At 40.9% G+C, this 25421-nt stretch overlaps 1 protein-coding gene across 1 annotated transcript in view; it reads left to right on the top strand.

Annotated features, from left to right (window-relative positions):
- Window positions 1-25421, top strand: part of LOC136873921 (periostin) — a 176913-nt gene that overhangs the window by 110272 nt on the left and 41220 nt on the right. Inside the window, exon 2 of the mRNA XM_067147273.2 lies at window positions 18631-18831. Coding sequence (XP_067003374.1) covers window positions 18631-18831 — 201 coding nt within the window. The remainder of the gene's footprint in view (window positions 1-18630; window positions 18832-25421) is intronic.

Here is a 25421-nt window from a genome sequence, read left to right as displayed (position 1 = left end):
ATATGCCTCAAACCAGGATCGACCCCCTCGACCTCCTGCATGCTAACCCAAAACTCTATCCACTGCACCAACTGTACAGCACGGCTAATATGTGCTTCAACGTCCTTTTTCTCCTGGATATACTCGCAGGACGAACTTTTGTGAAAGACATTTTTTTATTGCTGGCATGTGAGGAGTCGCGCTGCGACGCCGGAGTGCGCGAATTTCGCTTCACCTTGTATACAGAATATATATAATTATATGCATGTCGTAAGAGGCTACTAAAAGGAGTGACTCCCTAGGAGCTTTCAACGTGGGAGTGTTGGTTAGCGGTAGCTGAGTCTGGCATTATTTCCGCTTATTTGTGCCAAGATCCTCGCTTTAATATTTCTTATGTAACGTTCCTTTGTCAACGAGGTATTAGTTTTGTGAGGCCTAGAGAAGCTCGTTTCCACGTTCTTCGATGACCTTTCCCTTTCATTATCCACTGCCTCCCTTCATGGAAAGGTCGGACATCTACCTTTTTCTCTTCAGATTACACTTGTTGAACTTCAACATCTAAGGACACAAAACAAATATGTCCCCAAACTTACCGATTGTGAGACTTGTCATCTAATACATAGAAATCAGAAAATAAATATAGGGAAAATATTAAATAAGGATGAGTATTTCTGGGCGTGATAGCTGAGTTGCATTGTCACAGGCTTCTTACAAAGCTAGCCCCGGTTCGAACTCTAGCCAATACATGGCAGACTTTTTAAGTTATAATTCATGCCCTTGTGTTTGGATCCCAGATAAAACTGAAGGCCCCGTGGCCATAATCATGATATCAACAGTCACGTAAAAAATGCAAATTTGCTTGCAAGTTTCAATGAATATTTCATAATAGGAGAATGTCCTAACAAGAGATACTAAATAGGAGCACGTGGATCATTTAAAGTAATTGGGTTGTGCATTCTCTCAGGAGTGAGAGAGAGAGAGAGAGAGAGAGAGAGAGAGAGAAACAGCACTGAGCGGTTGTCGGTGCGGTTCACGTCGTTTAGATGTTAGTTTGCATTCGGAAGATGGCGGGATCTAACCTCACTGTCGGCAGCACTGAAGATTGATTTCCATATTACCTTAATTATGGACATGGTGGATTCCTTCGTAGACATATCCCTGTCCTATCCCATCGTCACCATAAGACATTTATCGAATGATATTTTGTGAGGCACTCTACATTGTGTAGTTGGTTGAACGTTCGTCTAATGTGCTCAATGTTATGGGAACGAATCTCACAGAGTCCACTTAGCGTTTTACAAGAACTACAATATAGGAGATTCATGTCAGTAGAATACTAGAATGTCAAAATTTTCTTTGAAAGTAAAATTTCACCTCTCCATCGCTGATTTTTGTTTCTATTTGCTTTACGTCGCACCGACATATATATGTCTTATGGCGACGATGGGTTAGGAAAGACCTAGGGAGTGGAAGGAAGCGGCCGTGGCCTTAATTAAGGTACAGCCCCAGCATTTGCCTGGTGTGAAAATGGGAAACCACGGAAAACCATCTTCAGGACTGCCAACAGTGGGGCTCGAACCCACTATCTCCCGATTACTGGATACTGGCCGCACTTAAGCGACTGCAGCTATCGAGCTTGGTCGCTGAATATATAAAGGGTTATTATTATTATTATTATTATTATTATTATTATTATTATTATTATTATTATTATTATTATTATTTGGTAACAGGTTAAATAGGGGCTGCCTGGCCGAGGCGGTAAAGGCGTGCTCGGTTCGCCCGGAAGGACGTGGGTTCGAATCCCCGTCAGGAAGTCGTAAAATTTAAGAAACGAGATTTCCACTTCCGGAGGTGCATATGGCCCTGAGGTTCACTCAGCCTACACCAAAAATGAGTACCAGGTTAATTCCTGGGGGCAAAGGCGGCCGGGCGTAGAGCTAACCACTCTACCCCATCACGTGCCTCGATTAACAATGGTGGAAACCTTTACCTTCCACTCCTCCAAGGGCCTTCATGGCCTGTACGGAGGAGGAAAAAAACAAAAAAGCACGTTAAATAATTTGGAGAGCCTTAGAGTGTTTGCTTTGTAAAGAATGAGTTTTCGTACTTATCGTTTCTTAAATTTTACGACATCCTGACGGGGATTCGAACCCACGTCCTTCCGGGCGAACCGAGCACGCCTTTACCGCCTCGGCCAGGCAGCCCCTATTTAACCTGTTACCAAATAATAATAATAATAATAATAATAATAATAATAATAATAATAATAAGAGGAACATGCTTTCGCTGGATCCTTCACATTTTAATGAGTTCTGATCAAATTTGACAAATTACAGAAAGCTTCTTCTTGCCACAGAACATTCTTTAGCACATAAGAGGTCAAAGTTCTGCAATACCTGCGATGACAACTGGACTGAGCTTGCTTAGTTCGGACCGGTTCCAGAGACTGTGGCGCCAAAGACCGGCGCCTCTGCAGCAAGTTGCCCCGGAAGAGATGTGAACTGAACCCCGTGAGAATGAGTGTACATTTGTCATTAATCCAGGTTAGGTCAAAACACTCGTAAAATATGTTATTCCCTCCGTTATTTCTAGCTCAGCAGAACTAAAATGTTGTCAGGTAGGCTCTAATAATATGTTAAAATGTTAGTTACATGCGAAGAAGTGCTAGTCACAATCTTGTAGCGGCCATCGACCAAATATATCAGATTTGTTAACATTTATAATGCCAGTCTCGTAGAACAGGAACAGGGCAGGGCCGTAATTGGACTGTATGTGCTACAAGAGTTCATATGTATATTATAGTGCTTGTCTTTTGCCTGAAGACCTTGGGTTTGATTCCCGACCAGTCTAACTAATTTATTCACGTCTCAGGGCTGGAACGGTGTCATTCAGCCTCATGAGACCTACTGGGGAGCTGCCTGGTATGAAAAGCAACGGACCTGGTCATGAAAACCAAACATGCAGCTGAAGATGTCACCACGCTGACCACATGGCATTCCATTATCAGCAAGCAGTCTGATTGGGTGGCAGTCATCTTGGCAGGACAAAGACTTTATTGAGCTGTATGGGCCGCGGGAGATTAATATTTACAATATCATAGTCCCTCTTAACGAACTCATTGAACTTTAGAGAGAAAATGTCTTATTCAGAGTCTCGAGACTACAAAGCCGAGGGTTCAGGGTTAGATTCCTGACTGTCCTACAGAAGGTAAATCCGATAAAGACAAAGAAAAGTGGAAGTGAATGTTTACTCCAAAAGGAGACGAAATTAATTATGAACCGAAGTTGTTCCTCTTTCCCATGTGATTAATAAGAGGGATGATAATTCCGTTCTTCTTTCGTTTGAAATCATCACTACCACCACCTCTTCTCATCATTTAACACTATTCTTACAAACTCACGTTGACATCTCGCCCATCGTACAAAATTTTGATCCTGTTACTTCTTATTCTTATTCTTCTTTTTGTTTCTTGCCTTTTTCCCAGAAGACAAATTCTATCAGGAAACTAGATGGTTGACGGGAAAATCATATCGCATGTGTGCAGCAAGAGAGTGAATATAAGAAAGAAGGTGGGTGATGATGAGAGCCTCTGTGTTTGACAATAATCGCTACATTAATTTCCTGGAGTGAGTGAAGGAAGAAAACTAGGAAAATGTGCAATCGGGGCGGAGAGTGTCGATTCTCGGTTCACGAGAACAATTGCAACTTTTCCTGTCAAGATCTCCTGTGGTCTGTAGTACGTGACTGGTGTGAGGTCTAGGTTTCGGAAGTCTGACGTGTAGATTGTCTACTATCATTTGTGATAATGGACAGCGACCGCTCCTACTCTGGCGGAAGTGTGGTAGCAACATTCCTCAGCAGCGCAGTGGCCCCTGTGGCGATGACGCACACACAGCACCAGTTAGCCCAGGCTCCTGAGTATGGCACAGCCAACAAGGAGCGGCAGTACACCTGTATCGAACCCTAGATTAGAAACGAGCTGTCCTTCAGCTATCACACCCCCAGACACCAAGCTAGAAGACAAGAGAATCACCCCTTTAGTAGGAAAATTAGTGGAATATTTGGCAGAAATTAACAGTCGTATAGCCCACAATCATTGTTTAAGATGTACCCATAAGTCTTAGTACTGACGTGAAGTATGAATATCACCGAGCTTTGAGATGATTCTAGCAATATTACATCATTGGCTTCTCACTAAGCCAATCACGGTTCGATTCCAGCCAATGGATGAGAAACTTTTGAAATGAAAAATCACACGCATGTGGTTAGAATTCCAAGTCAAGCTAGAGGTGCCGATCTGAGTAGCTCAGGCAATAGGGCACTGGTCTTCTGAGCCAAAGGTGGCGGGTTCGATCCCCACTCAATCCGGTGGCATTTCAAGGTGCTCAGATATGCCAGCCTTGTGTCGGTAGATTTACTAGCACGTAAAAGAAACTCCTGCGGGTCAAAATTCCGATACAGCGGTGTCTCCGAAATCGTAAAAGTAGTTAGTAGAACGTAATACCAATAATATGATTATTAAAACTGGAAGTTCCATCGCTGTGATCACGATATCAAATGTCACGTGTAAAAACTGCAAGTTTGATTTGTTAACGTTGTTTTGCACTTACCTTTGATTATGACAGGCGACAGTAGACCTCTTCTCTGGGACTACAAGTGTCCTAACCACGTTCGGTGCACAACAGTCCTTCTTTTCCCCATTTCTCCAGTGCTGAAACACTTTTATTTTCCGTAAAACTCTTTAAAGAATTTTCATTTAAATTATTAGTGATCGATATACTAGAACTATACGCGGTATATGTTGCCCATTATTACACATAGTGAAAAACAGTTGGCCATATTACCGTGAATGAGCTTGCTCACAATATTACACTTTTCATGTTGATATAGCCTACTGCCCGGAGCGCAGCACACGACAAGCAGAGCACAGCATCAAACTAAGCTTCTATCAACAGACGGAAGAAACCAGCTTTTCATAACATCAGAGCATATATTCTGTGGTGTAGTGGTTAGCGTGATTAGCTGCCACACCCGGAGGCCCGGGTTCGATTCCCGGCTCTGCCACGACATTTGAAAAATGGTACGAGGGCTGGAACGGGGTCCACTCTGCCTCGGGAGGTCAACTGAGTAGAGGTGGGTTCGATTCCCACCTCAGCCATCCTGGAAGTGGTTTTCCGTGGTTTCCCACTTCTCCTCCAGGCGAATGCCGGGATGGTACCTAACTTAAGGCCACGGCCGCTTCCTTCCCTCTTCCTTGCCTATCCCTTCCAATCTTCCCATCTCTCCACAAGGCCCCTGTTCAGCATAGCAGGTGAGGCCGCCTGGGCGAGGTACTGGTCATACTCCCCAGTTGTATCCCCCGACCAAGAGTCTGAAGCTCCAGGACACTGCCCTTGAGGCGGTAGGGGTGGGATCCCTCGCTCAGTCCGAGGGAAAAACCGAACCTGGAGGATAAACAGATGATGCTGATGCTGCATATATTATTTGTTGATGTTTAATACATTGTAGTATTTGTTATTTAAATGACGTGCGATTTAACAATCTATTACAAAGTTTACAAAACAGCAAAATACGCTCATCTTTTAACAACAAAAATCGTTGTTTTTCCGCGATACCTTCCAACCTTGCATTTCACTCAAGAACAACATGACCAACTGCTGAAATGCTGCCACTCGTGAAAGGAAACACCCAAAAGCAAAAGAGCTTTACGCTGCTGATATTTTCCGGGGTTCCCCTATACTCGGTGTTAGCTAACGTTGGTCCCTAAGGAAGGAAACCTTACAATTTCGACCCCCATAACTGCTGAAGCCAGTGAATAAGTTATTTTCTAACCGTTGGATTGCATTCTGTGTTTTCACCCATACAGTGTCCGGCTCCATAGCTAAATGGTTAGCGTGCTGGCCTTTGGTCACAGGGGTCCCGGGTTCGATTCCCGGCAGGGTCTGTAATTTTAACCATCATTGGTTAATTTCGCTGGCACGGGGGCTGGGTGTATGTGTTGTCTTCATCATCATTTCATGTTCATCACGACGCGCAGGTCGCCTACGGGTGTCAGATTGAAAGACCTGTACCTGGCGAGCCGAACATGTCCTCGGACACTCCCGGCACCAGAAGCCATACGCCATTTCATTTACCCGTACAGTGAAGAGAGACTGCTTGTCGCAACATCTTGCAGTCATCTTTTAACTCGCATGTTGGCATTTTGTAGAAGCTGAACTCTTACCAACGTCCGTATTGCCGTATTGTTAAAGTCACTAATGGTATATTCCAGTGCGTAATTTATTATATTATATTATATTATATTATATTATATTATATTATATTATATTATATTATATTATATTATATTATATTATATTATATTTAAGATTTTATGGCTATTTAGATATCAGGAAAGCAGAATAGTGGCTTTTACGAATAATTTATTTAATAAGCTAATCGGTATAGGAGTACATCGTAAGTTTCAAGAATAATATACTCATGAAAGTGAATCTCAGTTATTGCTACTGACATTGTTATACTTCTTATTTTCGTAATGACTGGAAATTTTTCGTAACTATTCTAGTTGACAGCAATGATGGATCTTTCTACGGTCTTTCATATTTGTTTTTTTCTGGATTCATTTTACATGATATCAATAATACATTGTACATCATGTTATAAATCTACTTGTATTAATAGAAATTAATTATGAACAAAACAATCCATAACTGAATAAATACCTAGGAAAGAGGACATTGAGCTGTGGAAATTAAACAAACAATTCGGTCTAATATGTTAATGATGAACACCAAATACAGCGAAGGCCTACATTTCAGTCAATTAGGCTACTAAAATTTTAACAATGACGCGAAGAATTAGAAAATAAATACGTAACAGCACATATTTCTCATGGGCTGGGGGCTAAAAGCTCTCAGGGGGTCTATCCTCATTTTGAGATATCACATGTACTCATCGGATTAAGTTTGGTAGGAATTATTTATGCCGGCCCCCGTGGTGTAGGGGTAGCGTGTCTGCCCCTCACCCGGAGGCCCCGGGTTCGATTCCCGGTCAGGTCAGGGATTTTTACCTGGACCTGAGGGCTGGTTCGAGGTCCACTCAGCCTACGTGATTAGAATTGAGGAGCTATCTGACGGTGAGATAGCGGCCCCGGTCCTGAAAGCCAAGAATAACGGCCGAGAGGAGTCGTCGTGATGACCACACGATACCTCGTAATCTGCAGGCCTTCGGGCTGAGCAGCGGTCGCTTGGTACATCAAGGGCTGTAGTACAATAGGATTTGGTTTGATTTTAGGAATTATTTATAAATCTTTCAGATGTTATAAATGTTTTGTAGCTTTTAATTTATTTGTTTAATTAATTGTAATTAATTTGTTTTCCAGTATTGTTTAAATTTGTAGATCTAGTTCCAGAGTCATTTTTAATTTTTAGAATTCTTTATGAACTACTGATTTTAAAAATAAAATATTCACTGTATTGTGTATTCTTTGTCTTCGGGCAGCCTCCAGGTGGAGAAGAACTTATAATAATAACGTCGAAGTTATCTTCACAGGTGTGGAACAACACTTTCCGCATTATTTGCACGTCCAGGAAGGGAAGAGACATTCCGAAAACAAATGAGAGTAAACACAATGTCTGTGCGATTTGCTCAAATCGTGCAAAGGCCCGTACAGTCAATCTTACTCGATGCGGCATAATGATATCGAGATTTAAGCTTCATCTGTTCTTTCTCCGTACATCCGGTATTTTGTCACATTGAAAACGGGTTCAATAATCGATTCCTAGCCTATCGCTTCGTTTAAACAGACATGCTTACGGCTTTAAACCCAACTTCTTCTGGGCCGTAAACGCCATAATTCCCCAACTGTAATCCAAGGACACCAATGGTTACTTGTATCAGCGACTTCCGAAACAAAGGAACCTTCTCTCCATTTGAACTTAAAAGAAATGAGGGTGAATCCATCACACACAAGGTTTCTAAAAGATGGACAAGCCGAGGAAGATCGTGTAGAAAGTAGTCTTGTGAATTATACTTCACAAAGGCTACGGTAGTTTATTGTCCTGAAACCGCTTTCTCCAATCACACCTTCAAGGAAACGACTCACATCCGATGGGTTATTGTTCCTTCTTCTGAGAAACTCACAATAGTCAAGTTTCATTTCAAGAACAATGAAATATCCACACATCATTTTAGAAACAAGTAGAAAGGAGCCACCAAGTGTCTCAGTGACCGAATTGTCTTTTAAGGCAGCAGATTTTGCTAAGCCACAGTTACGACTCAATTATTTACAGTGGTATGAATAACAACAGATTTTTATTCATATCCAGATTATGACAGAAAAGATGGAGATATCCTTTAATTTATCCTAAAATGTCCAGTTTCAACTTACGCCGTTTGAAATTACTTCATATTTTTTTTTTTTTTTTGCTAGGGACTTTACGTCGCCCCGACACAGATAGGTCTTATGGCGACGATGGGATAGGAAAGGCCTAGGAGTTGGAAGGAAGCGGCCGTGGCCTTAATTAAGGTACAGTCCCAGCATTTGCCTGGTGTGAAAATGGGAAACCACGGAAAATCATTTTCAGGGCTGCCGATAGTGGGATTCGAACCTACTATCTCCCGGATGCAAGCTCACAGCCGCGCGCCTCTACGCGCACGGCCAACTCGCCCGGTCTTCATAAAATTTAACAAAGAAAGAGTTATGGGGATTTTCTGAGAAAATAAATGGCGAATAATAATAATAATAATAATAATAATAATAATAATAATAATAATAATAATAATAATAATAATAATACATGGGATCGAGATTGTAAGGTTTCCTTCCTTAGATATATTATTATAATACGTCCCGGTAATATTTTTTTTTCTGTTTTCGCCGAGGTGGCGGAAATTTTGTTCCGTACGAATTCTTTGAGTGCCTTCAAATACTCACGGAATGAGTCACTTAAAAGAAAATATCTAGAGGGAAAAATGTTGCATTTTATAAATGTTAGCGTTGTCGTGGGGACACTTAGAAAAGAACAGAAACATCTTGACCACTGCATCACAGGGTCGGTTGGTGCATGCATTTCAGTGGGCTTGGCAGGCTGATATGCAGTAGCAACGCTTGGCTCGGTGAGGAAAGCAACGGGAAACTACCTCACTTCTCATTTCCTTAGTACGCCTCTTCAGTGATGCCTAGGCCATCTGTTGATAGCTTTCAGTGGAACTGTGGAGGATCAAACCAGCCTTCGGGCTGAATACCCAACATGCATACTGCATCACACAGAAAACTATGGCACAGAGAGAGAGAGAGGATGGAGGGACAATGGGCAAAAATCATGCAGGACAGCCGTCTAGTCACCCTCGTCTGGGATAAAACTATCTACCCAGTGCCTCGCAGCATTTAAAATGCGACGATCATTGAGCGCCGAAATTCCTTTGATCAACTCTTATTCTTTTCTCACTCTGGCGGTGTTACGTTTCCAAGGCTTAAGGAGAACAATTTTAAACATTTCGTGGTCCGTTCTCTTATTTACCAAAGAACACTTTTTCTTTTTTTCTTTTTGAGAAATCGGAATTCTTCTTCAGTTACAGTACTATGTTTTGATCTCAATGTTATTGCCCCTTTTAGCGAATTATCAATCTTGGCATACTGGTCCTCTTAAAGTGTATGCTCTTAGCATGCACACCTGTTGAGGTACAGTATGTATGACTACAATAGTCTTTTGGCAGGTTCAAATACATTTTAACTGGAGAAAATATTGTCGCAATATAAGTACAATAACTTTAGCATTGACCTAAGGAGCAATCATGAAACAGTTTTAGAAGTTCATGAAACAAAACAAAGAATCATCACGCCAGTATCTGTGACGATATGCTGCTTAGAAGAGACTCGTAAGTTTGCCTGCAATTCTTCTTTTATCGCTGACGAACCAACAGAATTAATCTACAGGAACTAGGCGCTTCCTGTATAGGACTGTCGGTTGACAGGAAGCGAAATTATAATTCCGCCGCTAAATAAGCCTTACAATGATAGCAGTTGAAGCAGGTGGAGGATATTGTTGTTTGAAGGGATAAAACAATGAGACTATCAGTCCTTAATTATATCCAAGGCAAGTCCCAGTCTTTCGAAGAAAGAAGCTACAGACCAAAGAAATGGAAGGGCCATGGAAAGTGGGAAAATGAAAACTTCCAAATCCTCGCAAATCTAATACTAATGGATCAGAAAGGATGAAACAGACTGGCAGACAGACTCGGGGAGGTGAGACAGGTAAGATGACAGGAGTAGTTTCGATGTGTGTGTGTGTGTGTGTGTGTGTGTGTGTGATAGCAATTGCAAACTCACCTACGAACTCGTGGTTGCCTCCCATGTCTCAAACAGTTGCGAGGTGTGGGTATTTCAAGTATAAGTGCAATTTCTGTATTGTTTATAGAAAGATTTCTATGTATTCAACCTCGAATGAAATTGTCAGAACGTTATGTCGTTAGCATTGTGAAATCCAAAAGACCTGGCAGTACAGATGCATAGTTTATAAAAGAATCGATTACACAATTACACAGAAAAAGCTATAACGAAATTATCGCCATAGTACATTAATTACCGTACCTTTACCGATTGGTCATTCGCTGTTCGTCATTCTGGCTCTCCATTTGCGTCGTTTCAAACACCATTTTGTAAATTAGGAGTAAAGTACCATTGCCATGTTTAAGAAACATCTTTCTCTGGATATATTTAGCATTCTCGCATACAAATGTGGATACTTTTGAAACGAGGGCTTGCAACTCAGTTGAAGTCTGAATCTGATAATTATTTGGCCCCCGGTTTGTGATGGACGACTTGAAACATGAAGTCAGATGGTTTTCCACATTTTTCTTGATGAAAATCGGAATATAATGGACGAAAAGCACACCAAGGAAGGTCAAACACTGCCGACTTTCAAACTTCAGCTCTACTAATGATGCAGCTTTAGAGTGCTCAGCTTTAGTCGTATGACAGTTCGTTGTTGGCGCACTCAGATTCGCACATACGCTTAACCTAAAGGACGCATATCATACTGACTGGCAACTTACAGACGAATCACCCTTCTTCAGAGATTTATTATCGTTCCCATAATATTTCAACGCGTCACATTTTTATGTTAATACTTCTGAGAATCCGATCTTGAGTTTAACAAGTCCAGTCTCAGTATGTTAGTGATTAGCCGTAGGCTTCTTGGTAAATCACTTCTAATAGGAAGTGAAAATTGTACGGCCAGGACATGAAACTCTGTTTAAATAGCGACAGTAAAGTCAATAAATCCACACAGATAGGGTGGTTTTAAATCAATAAATTTTAAACATATCAAACACATTCATTCTTATTTACGACTAGCATGTTGGGGACTGAGAGCTGATGATAATAATTGTTGTATATAAAGGTGGTGATTATTGTTTTAAGGAAAAGTTCAAGTAAGCAACGATCGTTTCTTGTCCGACTCTTTATCTGAATGGTCAGCGTACTGCCCTTCTATTCAGAGGGTCCCGAGTTCGATTTCCGACAGGGACGAGGATTTTAATCGCTTCTGATTCATTCTTCTGGCTCGGGGACTGGGTGTTTGTGTCTATTCCAACACTCTTCCCGTCATATTCTGACAACAAACCACACTACCAACCACCTCAGAAACACGCAATAGAGATTCATATAGGGTTGGCGTCAGGAAAGGCATCCGGCCGTAAAACAGGGCCAAATCGAACTGTGCTACGCAGTTCACGGGAAAAGCGGTAGAAGAAGAAAAGGCAACGATCCCTTTTTAACATTAATCAGTTGGAAGAAATGGAAGAGTTCCGACTCTTCGAAGCAATAGGGTGTCAGCAAACGGAAGGGCCATTGAGAGCGTGACAACGAGACTCCCTGGACTCGGAAACCTATCACTAAGAGAGATCGGATAGGAAAGATAAAAGTAAGGAGGCTGCCACAGGTGGAAGCAATGACAGAATCAGCTAATGGCCCTGTGATCACCAATCCAATTATTGATCCCGTAGGTCTCCAAAACGTCCAAGAAAAAGTCCTGACCAAGGAAGGTCAGAAAGCAAAAATAAGAGAGGACAAGCTAGTTGAAGCAATGTCAAACTCGTCGAGCTCCCATGGTTATCACGCAAAACATGACGAAAGAAGAGGATCTAATGAGCACTTATACAGGATTATACAAAAATAATGGTGCAAAAGTAAACCTGATTTATTTATTCAACTGACATACACGATCAATAATAGTATGCAATGATAGACGACCTTCATAAGTTTGTTGTTCATATTTTGATGTGTAGTATGCGTACTAGCACCAGGGGCGCTGATGTATCTAGCTTCGTACAAAATTGAGACCTCGCAACAAGATAAAGCGTTTTGTGTAATGGAATGTTCATGAACAGGGGCTGTTGTAAGAGTGCAGAAATACTTTCGAACCTATTTTAACAAGCACCCGCCACATAGATACTACCTATCTCATGGGTACAACAGTTCCAATCCACTGGATGTTTGTGGCCCGGAATGCCACCGTACCAGAATACTGGATCAGTCATGCCGGGAATCATGATTTGCCGATGCTGCTCTAGCCTCCGCGATCACCTGAGTTTACACCCTGCGATCTCTTTATGTGGCGATACGTTGCGTATGATCGCCCATTACGACAACAGCTGGACGATTTGAAGAACCGTATCTCTGGTGCAGTAGAACGGATAACCATTAATCGTTAGTGTATTTTGACGTTTTAAAGGCAAATAAGTTTATCATTGTGTTATGAAACGCTTGAAGAGAAATGGACTATCGTCTAAACATCTGTTGTGACACCCACTCTGTTCATACTCAAAAACTTGTAATGCCCATATGAACCGTATGAGCAACAGCAGACCGGACGAGTGGCCATGCGGTTAGGGGCGCGCAAATGTGAGCTTGCGTGTGGAATAAAGTGGGTTCGAACACCACTGTCGGCAGCCCTGAAACTGATTTCCGTGATTTCTCATTTTTCACACCAGGTAAATGCTGGAGCTATACCTTAATTAAGGCAGCTTCCTTTCCATTCCTAGGCCTTTCCTATCCCATCGTCGCCATAAGACCCACCTATGTCGGTGCGATTTAAAGCAACCTGTAAAAAACAGTAGCGCTTCGGGTGGCGAGTGCATACACTACACAGTCAGATGTGAAACTTACCTACGAACAACAAACTTAGGCCTACTCAGGTCGTTTGACATTGCATATCATTGTAAATCATGCATGTCAGTTCAATAATAAAGATTAAAGCAGTTTTACTTTTGCACCATCCTTTTTTAATAAACTTATATGACTTTGAGAGATTTAAGTGCCCTGATGTTTGAATGAATCTACATTTCATGGAGGTGAAAAATCTATAGTTTTTAAACGAAATCATTTGTAGCTTAATTTCACAAAAAGTATTTTTGAGTGAAAATTATTGAAAAATTATTGTATAAATCTCAATATAATAAATTATAATTAGTCATGCAACTTATGTCACATCGGTTTCTAAATTGATAATATGGATAGCTCTTTCTGAAATGAAGATTACTTTGAAGTGAGGAGGTAAATATAGTAGTTTGTTATTTTCATAAGAGGTATTTTCTGTATACAAGGGCAAGAAACTCCCAAGGAAATATTCAGAAATTGAAAGGATAATCAGGTGGGCCTCTTTGTCTGAAAGCAGAGAAAGGACAGTCCTGCAAAACATCTTCAATGAAAATGAAATGACGTGTGGCTTTTAGTGCCGGGAGTGCCCCAGGACAAGTTCGGCTCGCCAGATGCAAGTCTTTTGATTTGACTCTCGTAGGCGACTTGCGTGTCGTGATGAGGATGAAGTGATGATGAAGACAACACATACGCCCAGTCCCCGTGCCAGCGGAATTAACCAATTAAGGTTAAAATTCCCGACCCTGCCGGGAATCGAACCCGGGACCCCTGTGACCAAAGGCCAGCACGTTAACCACTTAGCCATGGAGCCGGACATCTTCAATGAAAATCACTGCTCTTAAATGTTAGATAAGTATAGGCCTATCTTCTTCTTGCGTTCCGGCCTTCTAAGGACTACGTTACAATTTCAATTCTTCCTCTTTAGTTGTTCTTTCCTTTTCTTCCAGTATTCTTTCATTGTTTCACTGTGCTTTTTTTTTCCTGTCTTCAGTCCACTTTGTGGCTGTTTTCTTTTCCTTCCTCCCTTGGAATCCTACCATTTGTAAGAATTTCTTCCTAAAAATCGTTCTTTCCAATAATTCTTCTTCTCGTATGTTGTTCCTTTCCAGGTCTTTCTCGACTTCTTGAATCCAGGTGGTGGTTGATTTCTTTTCCCGAAGGTACTTGACGATTCGTTTAGTTAGTCTGTCATCCATTCTATAAATGTGTCCAAGAAATAGCAGTCTCGTTTTTCTTATTGTTTCTGATATGTTTTCTATGTTCTGGTAAATTTCATTGTTACTTCTTAATTTCCAAAACTCTGCAATTCTTAGAGCACCTAATATTTTCCTTATAATTCTTCTTTTAATATTTCTAATTTATCAGGCTTGTAGTTCAGTGCTAGACATTCGCTGGCATACAGGCATTCTGGTTTCACTACTGTGTTGTAGTGCTTTATTTTAAGTTTTGTTGATAAGCACTTTTTGTTGTAAGTATTCTTAGTTATACCGTAAGCTCTTTCCATCTTTTGTATCCTCTATAGCAGATTTTTCTAAACCATTTTCTTGAATTGTCTCACCCAAATATTTGAATTTCTCTACCTTTTCTATTTGACCAATATCCGTTACTAAACACTTCGGGGCATTTTTTAATATTCGTCAAAATTTTGTTTTCTCGGCAGAGACTCTCAAGCCTGACATGTTGGCTGTCTTTTCAAGGAGAATGACATTGTATTACTGCATCTGCAAGGCTTTCTGAAAGTATGGCAAAGTCATCTGCAAATGCAAGCAATTTATTGCAACACCTTTGTTCTTTTTCCCCAGCACGAGTGGCAATATTTTGGATCTTTCATTATAGGCCTATCATTTTTATATTGATCGAGAACTCTATTGCGATTGTATTAGTGGCTAATAAATTATTCCAAATCCTCCATAATAGCAAAAGATAATGCACGATTGAGCCACTTGTTTTAACAATAGAAAGATTCAAAAATGCACCTTTGACTTATTTTCTCAAAATAGGAAAATATACCTATACTTTCTAAAGGCAACAGCGTCCGTCTCCATGGCTAAGTGGTTAGTCCCGGGTTCGATTCCCGGCAGGGTCGGGAATTTTAACCTTCATTGGTTAATTTCGCTGGCACGGGGGCTGGGTGTATGTGTCGTCATCATCATCATCATTTCATCCTCATCACAACGCGCAGGTCACCTACGGGTGTCAAATCAAAAGACCTGCATCTGGCGAGCCGAACGTGTCCTCGGACACTCCCGGCACTAAAAGCCATACGCCATTTCATTTTAATTTAATTTAATTTAATTTAATTTAATTTCATTTCATTTCATTTCATTTTAAAGGCAACAGCATCTAAAATCATATTCTAAAAGATCTGAACTTATTTCACATCCATTTACAACCACTTCTGAATTTTATTACATTCCATTGTAATTTTGAAATGTAAACCCCCAGTTAGTAAAATGTTTCATCCTTAAGTTTTGCACACGCAGTGATTGTGTATTTGGTACTGTACCAATCTGACTTGTATGGTGCTTGTCACTGGATTTCCTTAAGGGATCCTGAGTGGAAAAAGAACAGTAACCCCACGTCTATAATTTATTATTAGAGATGTTAGATTTTCGCAGTCGCAATAAATGTGAAACGCGGACAAATGTGGAAATGTTAGTGTATTTGACGTTTAAAAGGCAAATAAGTTATCAATGTGTTTTAATCCGCAATAATCCGCCTCCTTAGCGCAACGGTTATCACTATTAGCCGCCGTCTTCGGAGGCCCGTGCTCGATTCTCGGTAGTCAGAGATTTAAGAATGTTAGGAGTCTGGAGTATGATTAAAATGTGCCTGAAAATAGCTGCATCACCTCGGGACGATGACATGAATTTATTTTACAGGCGTCAATTCGAAAGACCTGCACTAGGCCTTTCTGGAGGCCATGCGTCATATTTTATTTTTTATTTTTGTTTTTTCTAGTTGAGCCTCTATGGACTGCATGGTAACAACCAATTTCATTTAAGTGTGGATCTTGCTCTTCTTCCGGCTTTGATATCCTGCCAGTATTTTTTGAGCCCATCAGCCAGCGCTTTCTTGTGCTGTTCAGGTCCATCTTTTGGGTTTTGATTCCATCTGAAAACTTCGATAGCTCTTAACTAGCTGTCTGAATTTGACCCTATCATTAATTTTACCTTCTGGGATACCGATTTGTCTCAGATTCTATTCACATTCCTGGAATTACCTCAGCCTTGTTGACCTCGGCTTGATGAAATCCCATATTCCTTTTGTTAGCCGGATGTGTCTGTAGTTAGCAGTCTTTTCTTGATGGTGTGATTGGTTCGATATTGCTGTACCTTTTCATTACATCTCAATCGTATCTGTCCATCGACCCTTTTCTTACCTAGGATCCTAAATATCCTGTGTTCCCTATTTTTCAGTAGACTGGCTTGTTCCTGCACACACTGGCCAAGGTTTCTGATGCATGTAATCCCTTCGTTTTAACAATCGTGTTGTAGTGTTGGAACTTGCCTCCTATACTGATTATCGTTTTGTTGTACCAGTACGTGTTCTTCGTGAGATGGTATGCCCGGTATAACTTCCATATCCTAACGTTAGTAGCTTCCTCTTTTAACCCATTCTGTTGGATCACCGCACCCAGGTACCGGTACTGTATCTGAAACGTTTGACTCGTTTATTCTTCCCATACTTAGTGATCATCCAGTCTGGTCTATCATTTAATGTTCATGTCTTCTCAAAGGAAATCTGCATTTCTCCTTTCTGGGCTATTTCTTATAACCTGTTGATCTTATTGATTGCTGAATCAATGTTATTACGGTAGCAAAAATAACCAAGTCATCCGCAAAGGCTTGGCAGTCAGTGTACACCCCTTTGAGTTCGGGACCAAGGCAATTGATTTTGGTTTGTTTCTTCTAGGCTCAACATTTTCCTTCACTTTCGAATGAGCTTTTCCAGAACACGGTTAAAGAGGTGTGTCCTCCTTGTCTGAGGTCTGTTTTGATCGAGAACTATTCCGATATATCACCTATGAATTCCACTTTCGACACTGTGTTGGGGAGCGTCTGTTTGATCAGGTTTCTGGACGTGTCATCCACCCCAAACCCTTCCAGAACATTAATTAGCGATTCCTGGTCGATAGAGTCGCGTGCTTTCTTGAAATCAATAAACATGACCATACGCGATTATTACTATAACCTGCAATATAATGTGAAATTGGGTACAGAGTGCGAAATGTAACTTACGTTTTCCCGCGAAATAAAAGCGAAATTATATTTTCACGAGACGTTCTCACACGTCAGAAAATAACCATGATTAGTGTGTGTGCTTGTCTGTATTAAACTTTCAACTGACTGGCCATCCCACCATGATTTGTCTTGTTACCGGTACCTTCTTGCACATGAACTGAAATAATTTGTAATAGGTTTATTCAAATGACAAAATAAAATTATGTATTGCCGTGAGCCTACTGAGTTCTTGGTACATGTAGATACATCTGGTTGTTAATGCCCACAAGTTAATTTTAATTTCTTGAATTCAAAATGGAAAATGTACAAAATCCAGTAGTTGATGGATTGATATTTTAACAATCCAATTCTCCATTCAAAAATATTACTTTCATCATAAAACATTGCAAAAATGCAAAGATTAAATATTCTAGAAAATACTAGATTCAATTTTTGAAATATGGTAGGTACTAAATTCTTAGTTCTAAAATTCTAAAATCTAACTACTCCTAATTCATCACTGTAGTGTTAGCCTACTAATTTCGGCCCTGTATTGGTCCTAAAAGAATTGTTCATTATCTATTTATTTATCTACTTAAAAGTAAGCGAAGAGGAAGTGATTGCCAGTGCTGGGAAGGTTTCTTAAAATAGCGCAATAGCCTACTAATGAACTTGTTGTTATTGTAAAATGTAATATGAGCTGAGAGATACTTTGGAAACGACGGATAACTTCATGATTTAAATGTAAAAGGCATAAAAGATTAGAATCGAAATGTTTAGCTGTGATTTTAGGTTCATAAATGCTCTTAGTTTATTCTCAGTGCTTTGTAAACTGAAAACTAAAAACCATAAGCCTGGAAAGTAGAATGCACATTCGGCACGTTTGATGAATGATTGTAATAGCAAGCTGAATAAAGTAAAAGGACATTGCATTTCAAAGGATGAACATCCATTAGGGGCAAAAATTAGAGACTCAGCCTTCAAAATCTAAGAGCATTGCAGTCATTAGAAAAGAGTTCATTGATGAAGAGATGGGGTGTGGGATTTAGGCAAATGGAAGGCAAATTCACCTACCCGGATAGCAAGTTGAGAGATCATGATGAATCATATTAAAATGCTTTCTTTCTTGTTTGTGTTAGGATTATTTTATCTTCTCTCATTGTACATTGCATAGTGTAGTTGTTGTAAATGACTGTACATTGCATAGTGTAGTTGTTGTAAATGACTGTGTCTAATGAATCTCTTCTCTTTTTTTTTTCCTTTCAGAAGAGCCATTCACCATCTTTGCACCACGGAATAACAAAAGCACTGCCACCAAAGTTGATAAGCTGATGACTCATCCAGATATGGTGAAGAAAATGCTACTTGACCATATAGTGCTGGGTATAAAGATGAACCTCAACCTCAGCTCCGATTTCACGTTCACCACACTGGGTGGTCGGACAGTGAATGTGCGCCGTATCAATGGTGAGAGCAGGAATCAGGTTTTTTTTTTGTGGTTGAGTACTCTCATCACATTCCCTTTTTTTGAGAAATGTATTCATATGTGAACGATAGTATCAAGTAGTACTACTGTGTAGGATGAGAGATACTTCCAGACAACATGGTGACCTGCTGGCATTAGCTGCTCCTCTCCATCACCTCAGTTCAATAATCTTTCACTAACCAGAAACTACGGTAACCATTATGGATCAATTGTGATAAATACAAACATACACCTAAATGTAGCTTAACCTCATTTTCCTCCTGTAAGCAGAATAAAAAATCTGTTGTTTTCAAACATTTTACCTAGCATGAGTAGAGTAGCAGTACAAAAATGTTCCAAAGTTTGGGCTGGGAAGACTGGGAAGTAAAGAGATGAGGTACTTGACTCAATGGAATGTCAAAGTTTATAACTTTCATGTTCCGTTTGATGACAGTATAATTATTGTAGATAAACAAGGTACCATAATCCACCTGATCAATAAAATCAGTACCTACTTCAATTTATTTTAATCATGGTACTAGTTTTGGTGTATTGATATTAGGCCATCATCAACCATAACACTTAAAAGTGATTATAATTTATTGAATTATACCAACAGATCATAAGAATTTGAAGTGATGTGTTACATCCTCAAGACATTGACCTATTTTAATGTATAGTGAATATTAGATCAGAACTATTTTCAAGTGGCTGATGATGGCATAATATCAATAGGCCAAAACTAGTACCATAGTTAAAATAAATGTAAGTACTAATTTTATATTAAATGATTAGGCAGATTACATAATTTATCTACAATAATTAAGCAGAATGTTTCAAGCTGTCAGTGGAGAGATGCCTTGGAATGAAATTTGTAGATGAATAAGTTTGAGTAGAGTTTTCAATGTAGAAAAGATCATAAAATGTAAGTTGGAATTCAAAAGGACAAATTGAGGCAAATATTCATTTTTAGGAAGAGGAATTAAAGATTGGAATAATTTATCAAGGGAGATTTTTGATAAGTTTCCAACTTCTTTGAAATCATTGAAGAATAGGTAAAGAACTTATAGGGAATCTGCCACGTGGGCCACAGCCCTGAATTCAGATCAATGGTGATTGCTGGTGAATAACATTTCAAAACGAACGAAAAACTCTGGTTCTTGTAAATATCCAACTTCTATACATAGATACAGTATACCTACCTATGTTTACAGTCTTCTCATGTCAGTTATAACAGCCATTGCTTCCTAAATTTTGTACTTAAGAAAGTACACTATCTACCAAAAAGTACTTGGACATTTACTTAACTTAAATATTTGTCCAGGGGTACTGTGAAATCACTTCTTGCTGCTATAATAGCAGCCACTCTGTCAGGCAAGCCCTTGACTAGCTGGTGCAGGATGCCCACTAGAATCTGAGGCCATTCCTCTTGTAATATTTCACTGTTAGACAATCAAGTAATAAAAGTTGGCCACATCTCCCAAGACATCACTTGCTCATCCAAATTCATCCCAAAGCTTGTTTGATGAGACTGAGATTGGGACTCTGAGCAGGCCAGTCCAATCTCTGCAAAGTAGCCATTTGTGACATTTGGCAACGTCATTGTGGAAATAACAGGGATTCATTCTGTAAAAAATCCCACACGTCAAAGGCATTTCATGATCTAAATGCCAACTGAGTCCATGCTTCCATGACCAACCACCTGTTGTCCCAGTTGTATTAAATTCATGGGTGACTTCAACCATACAAGCAGAAATGTGAAAGCCGTTCTTATCAAACTCACAACCCTGCCTACACTAGGAAAGTTTTAAATAAAATTTGAAATGGGAGGATTTGCATTCTGAAGGCATCTGAAATATATGTGATACCCAGAATATTTTGGTTTTTTGTTAGTCTGTGTGGGTCCACCAAGAAGTACACTGACTGACAGAGTAAATGCAACACCAAGGAGGAGTGGTTCGAAAGGGATGAAAGTTGGGGAAAAAACAGAGACGGCACGGACGAATAATTGATGTTTATTTCAAACCGATATGCAGGTTACACATATGCGCACGGCATCGACTCAGTAGGATGTAGGACCACCGCGAGCGGCGATGCACGCAGAAACACGTCGAGGTACAGAGTCAATAAGAGTGCGGATGGTGTACTGAGGGATGGTTCTCCATGCTCTGTCAACCATTTGCCACAGTTGGTCGTCCGTACGAGGCTGGGGCAGAGTTTGCAAACGGCGTCCAATGAGATCCCACACGTGTTCGATTGGTGAGAGATCCGGAGAGTACGCTGGCCACGGAAGCATCTGTACACCTCGTAGAGCCTGTTGGGAGATGCGAGCAGTGTGTGGGCGGGCATTATCCTGCTGAAACAGAGCATTGGGCAGCCCCTGAAGGTACGGGAGTGCCACCGGCCGCAACACATGCTGCACGTAGCGGTGGGCATTTAACGTGCCTTGAATACGCACTAGAGGTGACGTGAAATCATACGCAATAGCGCCCCAAACCATGATGCCGCGTTGTCTAGCGGTAGGGCGCTCCACAGTTACGGCCGGATTTGACCTTTCTCCACGCCGACGCCACACGCGTCTGCGGTGACTATCACTGACAGAACAGAAGCGTGACTCATCGGAGAACACGACGTTCCGCCATTCCCTCATCCAAGTCGCTCTAGCCCGGCACCGTGCCAGGCGTGCACGTCTATGCTGTGGAGTCAATGGTAGTCTTCTGAGCGGACGCCGGGAGTGCAGGCCTCCTTCAACCAATCGACGGGAAATTGTTCTGGTCGATATTGGAACAGCCAGGGTGTCTTGCACATGCTGAAGAATGGTGGTTGACATGGCGTGCGGGGCTGCCACCGCTTGGCGGCGGATGCGCCGATCCTCGCGTGCTGACGTCGCTCGGGCTGCGCCTGGACCCCTCGCACGTGCCACATGTCCCTGCGCCAACCATCTTCGCCACAGGCGCTGCACCGTGGACACATCCCTATGGATATCGGCTGCGATTTGACGAAGCGACCAACCTGCCCTTCTCAGCCCGATCACCATACCCCTCGTAAAGTCGTCTGTCTGCTGGAAATGCCTCCGTTGACGGCGGCCTGGCATTCTTAGCTATACACGTGTCCTGTGGCACACGACAACACGTTCTACAATGACTGTCGGCTGAGAAATCACGGTACGAAGTGGGCCATTCGCCAACGCCGTGTCCCATTTATCGTTCGCTACGTGCGCAGCACAGCGGCGCATTTCACATCATGAGCATACCTCAGTGACGTCAGTCTACCCTGCAATTGGCATAAAGTTCTGACCACTCCTTCTTGGTGTTGCATTTGCTCTGTCAGTCAGTGTATTAATACATTTGTGTAGCATATTCAGTGGGGCACATGTGAATGAAATCATTTTCATAAAGCGTTTTTACCTTAAGAATTGAATTTAGTGCTTCAGATTGAAGCATATACATACATACATACATTATCATTATAGACTGTTATGCCTTTCAGCGTTCAGTCTGCAAGCCTCTGAGAATTTACTAAACGTTGCCACAATCCTCAATTTGCAAATACTGTTGTGGCCTCATTTAGTTCCATACCTCTTATCTTTAAATCGTTAGAAACCGAGTCTAGCCATCGTCGTCTTGGTCTACCTCTACTTCTCTTACCCTCCACAGCAGAGTCCATTATTCTCCTAGGTAACCTATCCTCCTCCATTCGCCTCACATGACCCCACCACCAAAGCCGGTTTATCATCCATTGAGTTCATTCCTAAATTAGCCTTTATCTCCTCATTCCGAGTACCCTCCTGCCATTGTTCCCACCTGTTTGTACCAGCAATCATCTAAAATAAATTTATAAATTCTATGGATTCATAAATTTCATTCTTCCTTAATAATGATATGATGAATATGGCTCTGCAATTATACAATCTTTAAGGCTGCAAACACCAAGTCCTAACTTCTGATAACCTTTGACTCCCCTCTGCCCACACTTACAGCTGGTCAAGCTTTCCCACTTAAGACCTGCAATTTGTCACAATATTTTTGTATCGTTAAGTGTTTCCTACTGATTAAAGTGGCCGAAGTAACCTGTGTATAATAATAACTTTGTCTTCCATATTAAACTTACTCTGGCTAAAGTTACCCCAAAACTGGGGAAACTTCACTTTGGACCCAGTTTATTTTTCTTTAAACCAGCTAATGGTGTGCAATGAATTTCTGTCGGTTTGTTCACTTGAAGAACGCCTGTGTCACATTTAATTCACTTCATCTAAATTCATTTATATTGTTATTTTCATCTCAGAATTTCTAATAAACTGTGAAATGTGGTTGAAGTTATACCAATTTACAGTACTATACCATTTCAACATCTGAGCTTTATTCACCTTCATACAATGCAGCTTATGTGGTGCTGTACTTCCAGTATAGGTATCTGAAATGGTGGACATGTGTTTGCAATGTTCCAATGGAAAGACACACTTACTGCTGCCTGTAATGCTTGTCTGATGTACCTTGTCTTTGACAATTTCAGGTCTCAGCATTTTACAATGTTCATTGATCTTATTTTTTGGTCGTACAAAATGGTCACCATTGTCGTAATGTCCATACATCTTAGTAAAAATTAATGCCACAGTTCATTTTAGCCTGTTTAACTTTACAGTTATTACCCTGCTGGACAACCTACCGAGCCCACAATTATATCACCTTTGAAGTCCAATAGCAGTGCACCATGCACGATCTCCTTTCCAGGGACATAGCCTACCACAGAGAGTCAAATTATCCTCTAAATTATCTATGGCATAGTAGCTCAAATAACTTTTTATTAGTTAGTGTATCATAAAAAGGGTGAGCAGGTTGGTCCTTGGCATTAAAAATACTCATCCTCTCCTAACTATTCTTGGACTCTACTCAGGTATAGTTTATAAATATTATCCTTTATCAGCATTTCACGGCTGAAGTGGCTAGGACATGTTAACCGGATGCAGGCAACTCGAACACCAAGGAAGTATTTTGAAAAGATCGTTCTAGGATGAAGACCAATAATTGGACGCCCTAGAAAAAGATGGTTAGACCAGATAAGAGAAGACCTAGAGAAGAGAGGAGAAACATGGGATGCCCCAGAGAGAAAAGAAGCATACCAGGACTGTAATAAATGGAGGCACATCATTCTTAAACATCGTACCCAGCTCACTGGAAGGACTTGATGATGATGATGATGATGATGATGATGATGATGATGATGACAATGACAATGATCACTAGCATTTTCAGTAGGTTCCCTCATTCAGAATTTTCACACAAAGTTAAAACATTTCTATGTGCAATTGTAGGGAGGTGGAGGGAATTACAACTCTGTTTCATAATATAACTGTTAACATCAGTCAATTTTGTACAGTAGTGTTTGTTTGTCTTTTCTAGTGTATGCTGATCGCTGAACTTCCACTCTTATGAAATCAACTACATTGTGTATAAGCAGTGGAGTAATATAAAGAAAAGTTCATCGATAGAGTACATTCAGTATGAAACATACTTGAATTTTAAAACTTAATCACACTAAACTACCTCAAGCTCTTGCTGCTGCTGCTGCTGCTGCTGCTTCTTCCTTTTCTTTAGCTTCCATCATAACTTTATTGCATAGTGGCACTGTGAGCTGGATTCAATTTCTGCAAAAATGCACTCCAGTAAATAATGCAGGGTTTATCAGAACTATACCGACAAAAAAAAAATCAGGGATGCTCTTCGCGTTATGTTAAGAACGATGGTGTAATCGGATTGGCAGAAAAAATATTTCTAACCGGGCTAGTTGGCCTTGCGGTTAGGGGCGCGTGGCTGTGAGCTTGCATCTGGGAGAGAGTGAGTTCCAATCCCTCTGTCGGCAGCTCTGAAGATGGTTTTCTGTGGCTTTCCATTTTCACACCAGGCAAATGCTGGGGCTTTACCTTAATTAAGGCCATGGCTGCTTCCTTCGAACTTCTAGGCCTTCCCTATCCTGTTGTTGCCAAAAGACCTATCTGTGTCGGTGCAACATAAAGCCACTAGCAAAAAAAAAAAAAAGTTTCTTTTCAAGAAAATTGGGTTACTTTGTTACTTCTGGGCATGCAATTCAAATTGACAAACTTGCCGTATTTGTTAAGCCAGAGAGCCAGCCACTGCCTGTTGCTGTGCGTCAGAGGAGGGAAGAGAAGGGGTGGTAAGTGGGAGACAGAGGTAATGCTTGCTGCGAATGCACAAGTTTCTCGTTCGTTTTGCATTGTCACTTCCCAGCCCCGGTAACCAATGTACAGTTCGTTCTGCATAAATTGACCACTATTCGAAACCCATAGAAAGAAAAGATGTACCAAGAACACAGACAGCTTTCCAGGTCATGCACGACACATCACACATCCTGAACAGAATCCATCACCATTGTGAATTGTGCATCGAAGTAGGAGAGGGCCATATAGAACATCTGCTGTAATCAAACCATTGGGCATATTGTTTGCATCGTTCAGTATTTCATTCCATTTACAATGTTGTGAGTGAAGGAATACACAATTGTGGGGCAGCAACGTTACATCTTCAAGCATGTTAAATAATAAAGAATATTACTGCGACCAACAGACGAGAGGAGA

The sequence above is a fragment of the Anabrus simplex genome, chromosome 5 (assembly GCF_040414725.1).
Source record: "Anabrus simplex isolate iqAnaSimp1 chromosome 5, ASM4041472v1, whole genome shotgun sequence".
Lineage (NCBI taxonomy): Eukaryota > Metazoa > Arthropoda > Insecta > Orthoptera > Tettigoniidae > Anabrus > Anabrus simplex.
This window is presented reverse-complemented; position numbering and strand designations above follow the sequence as displayed.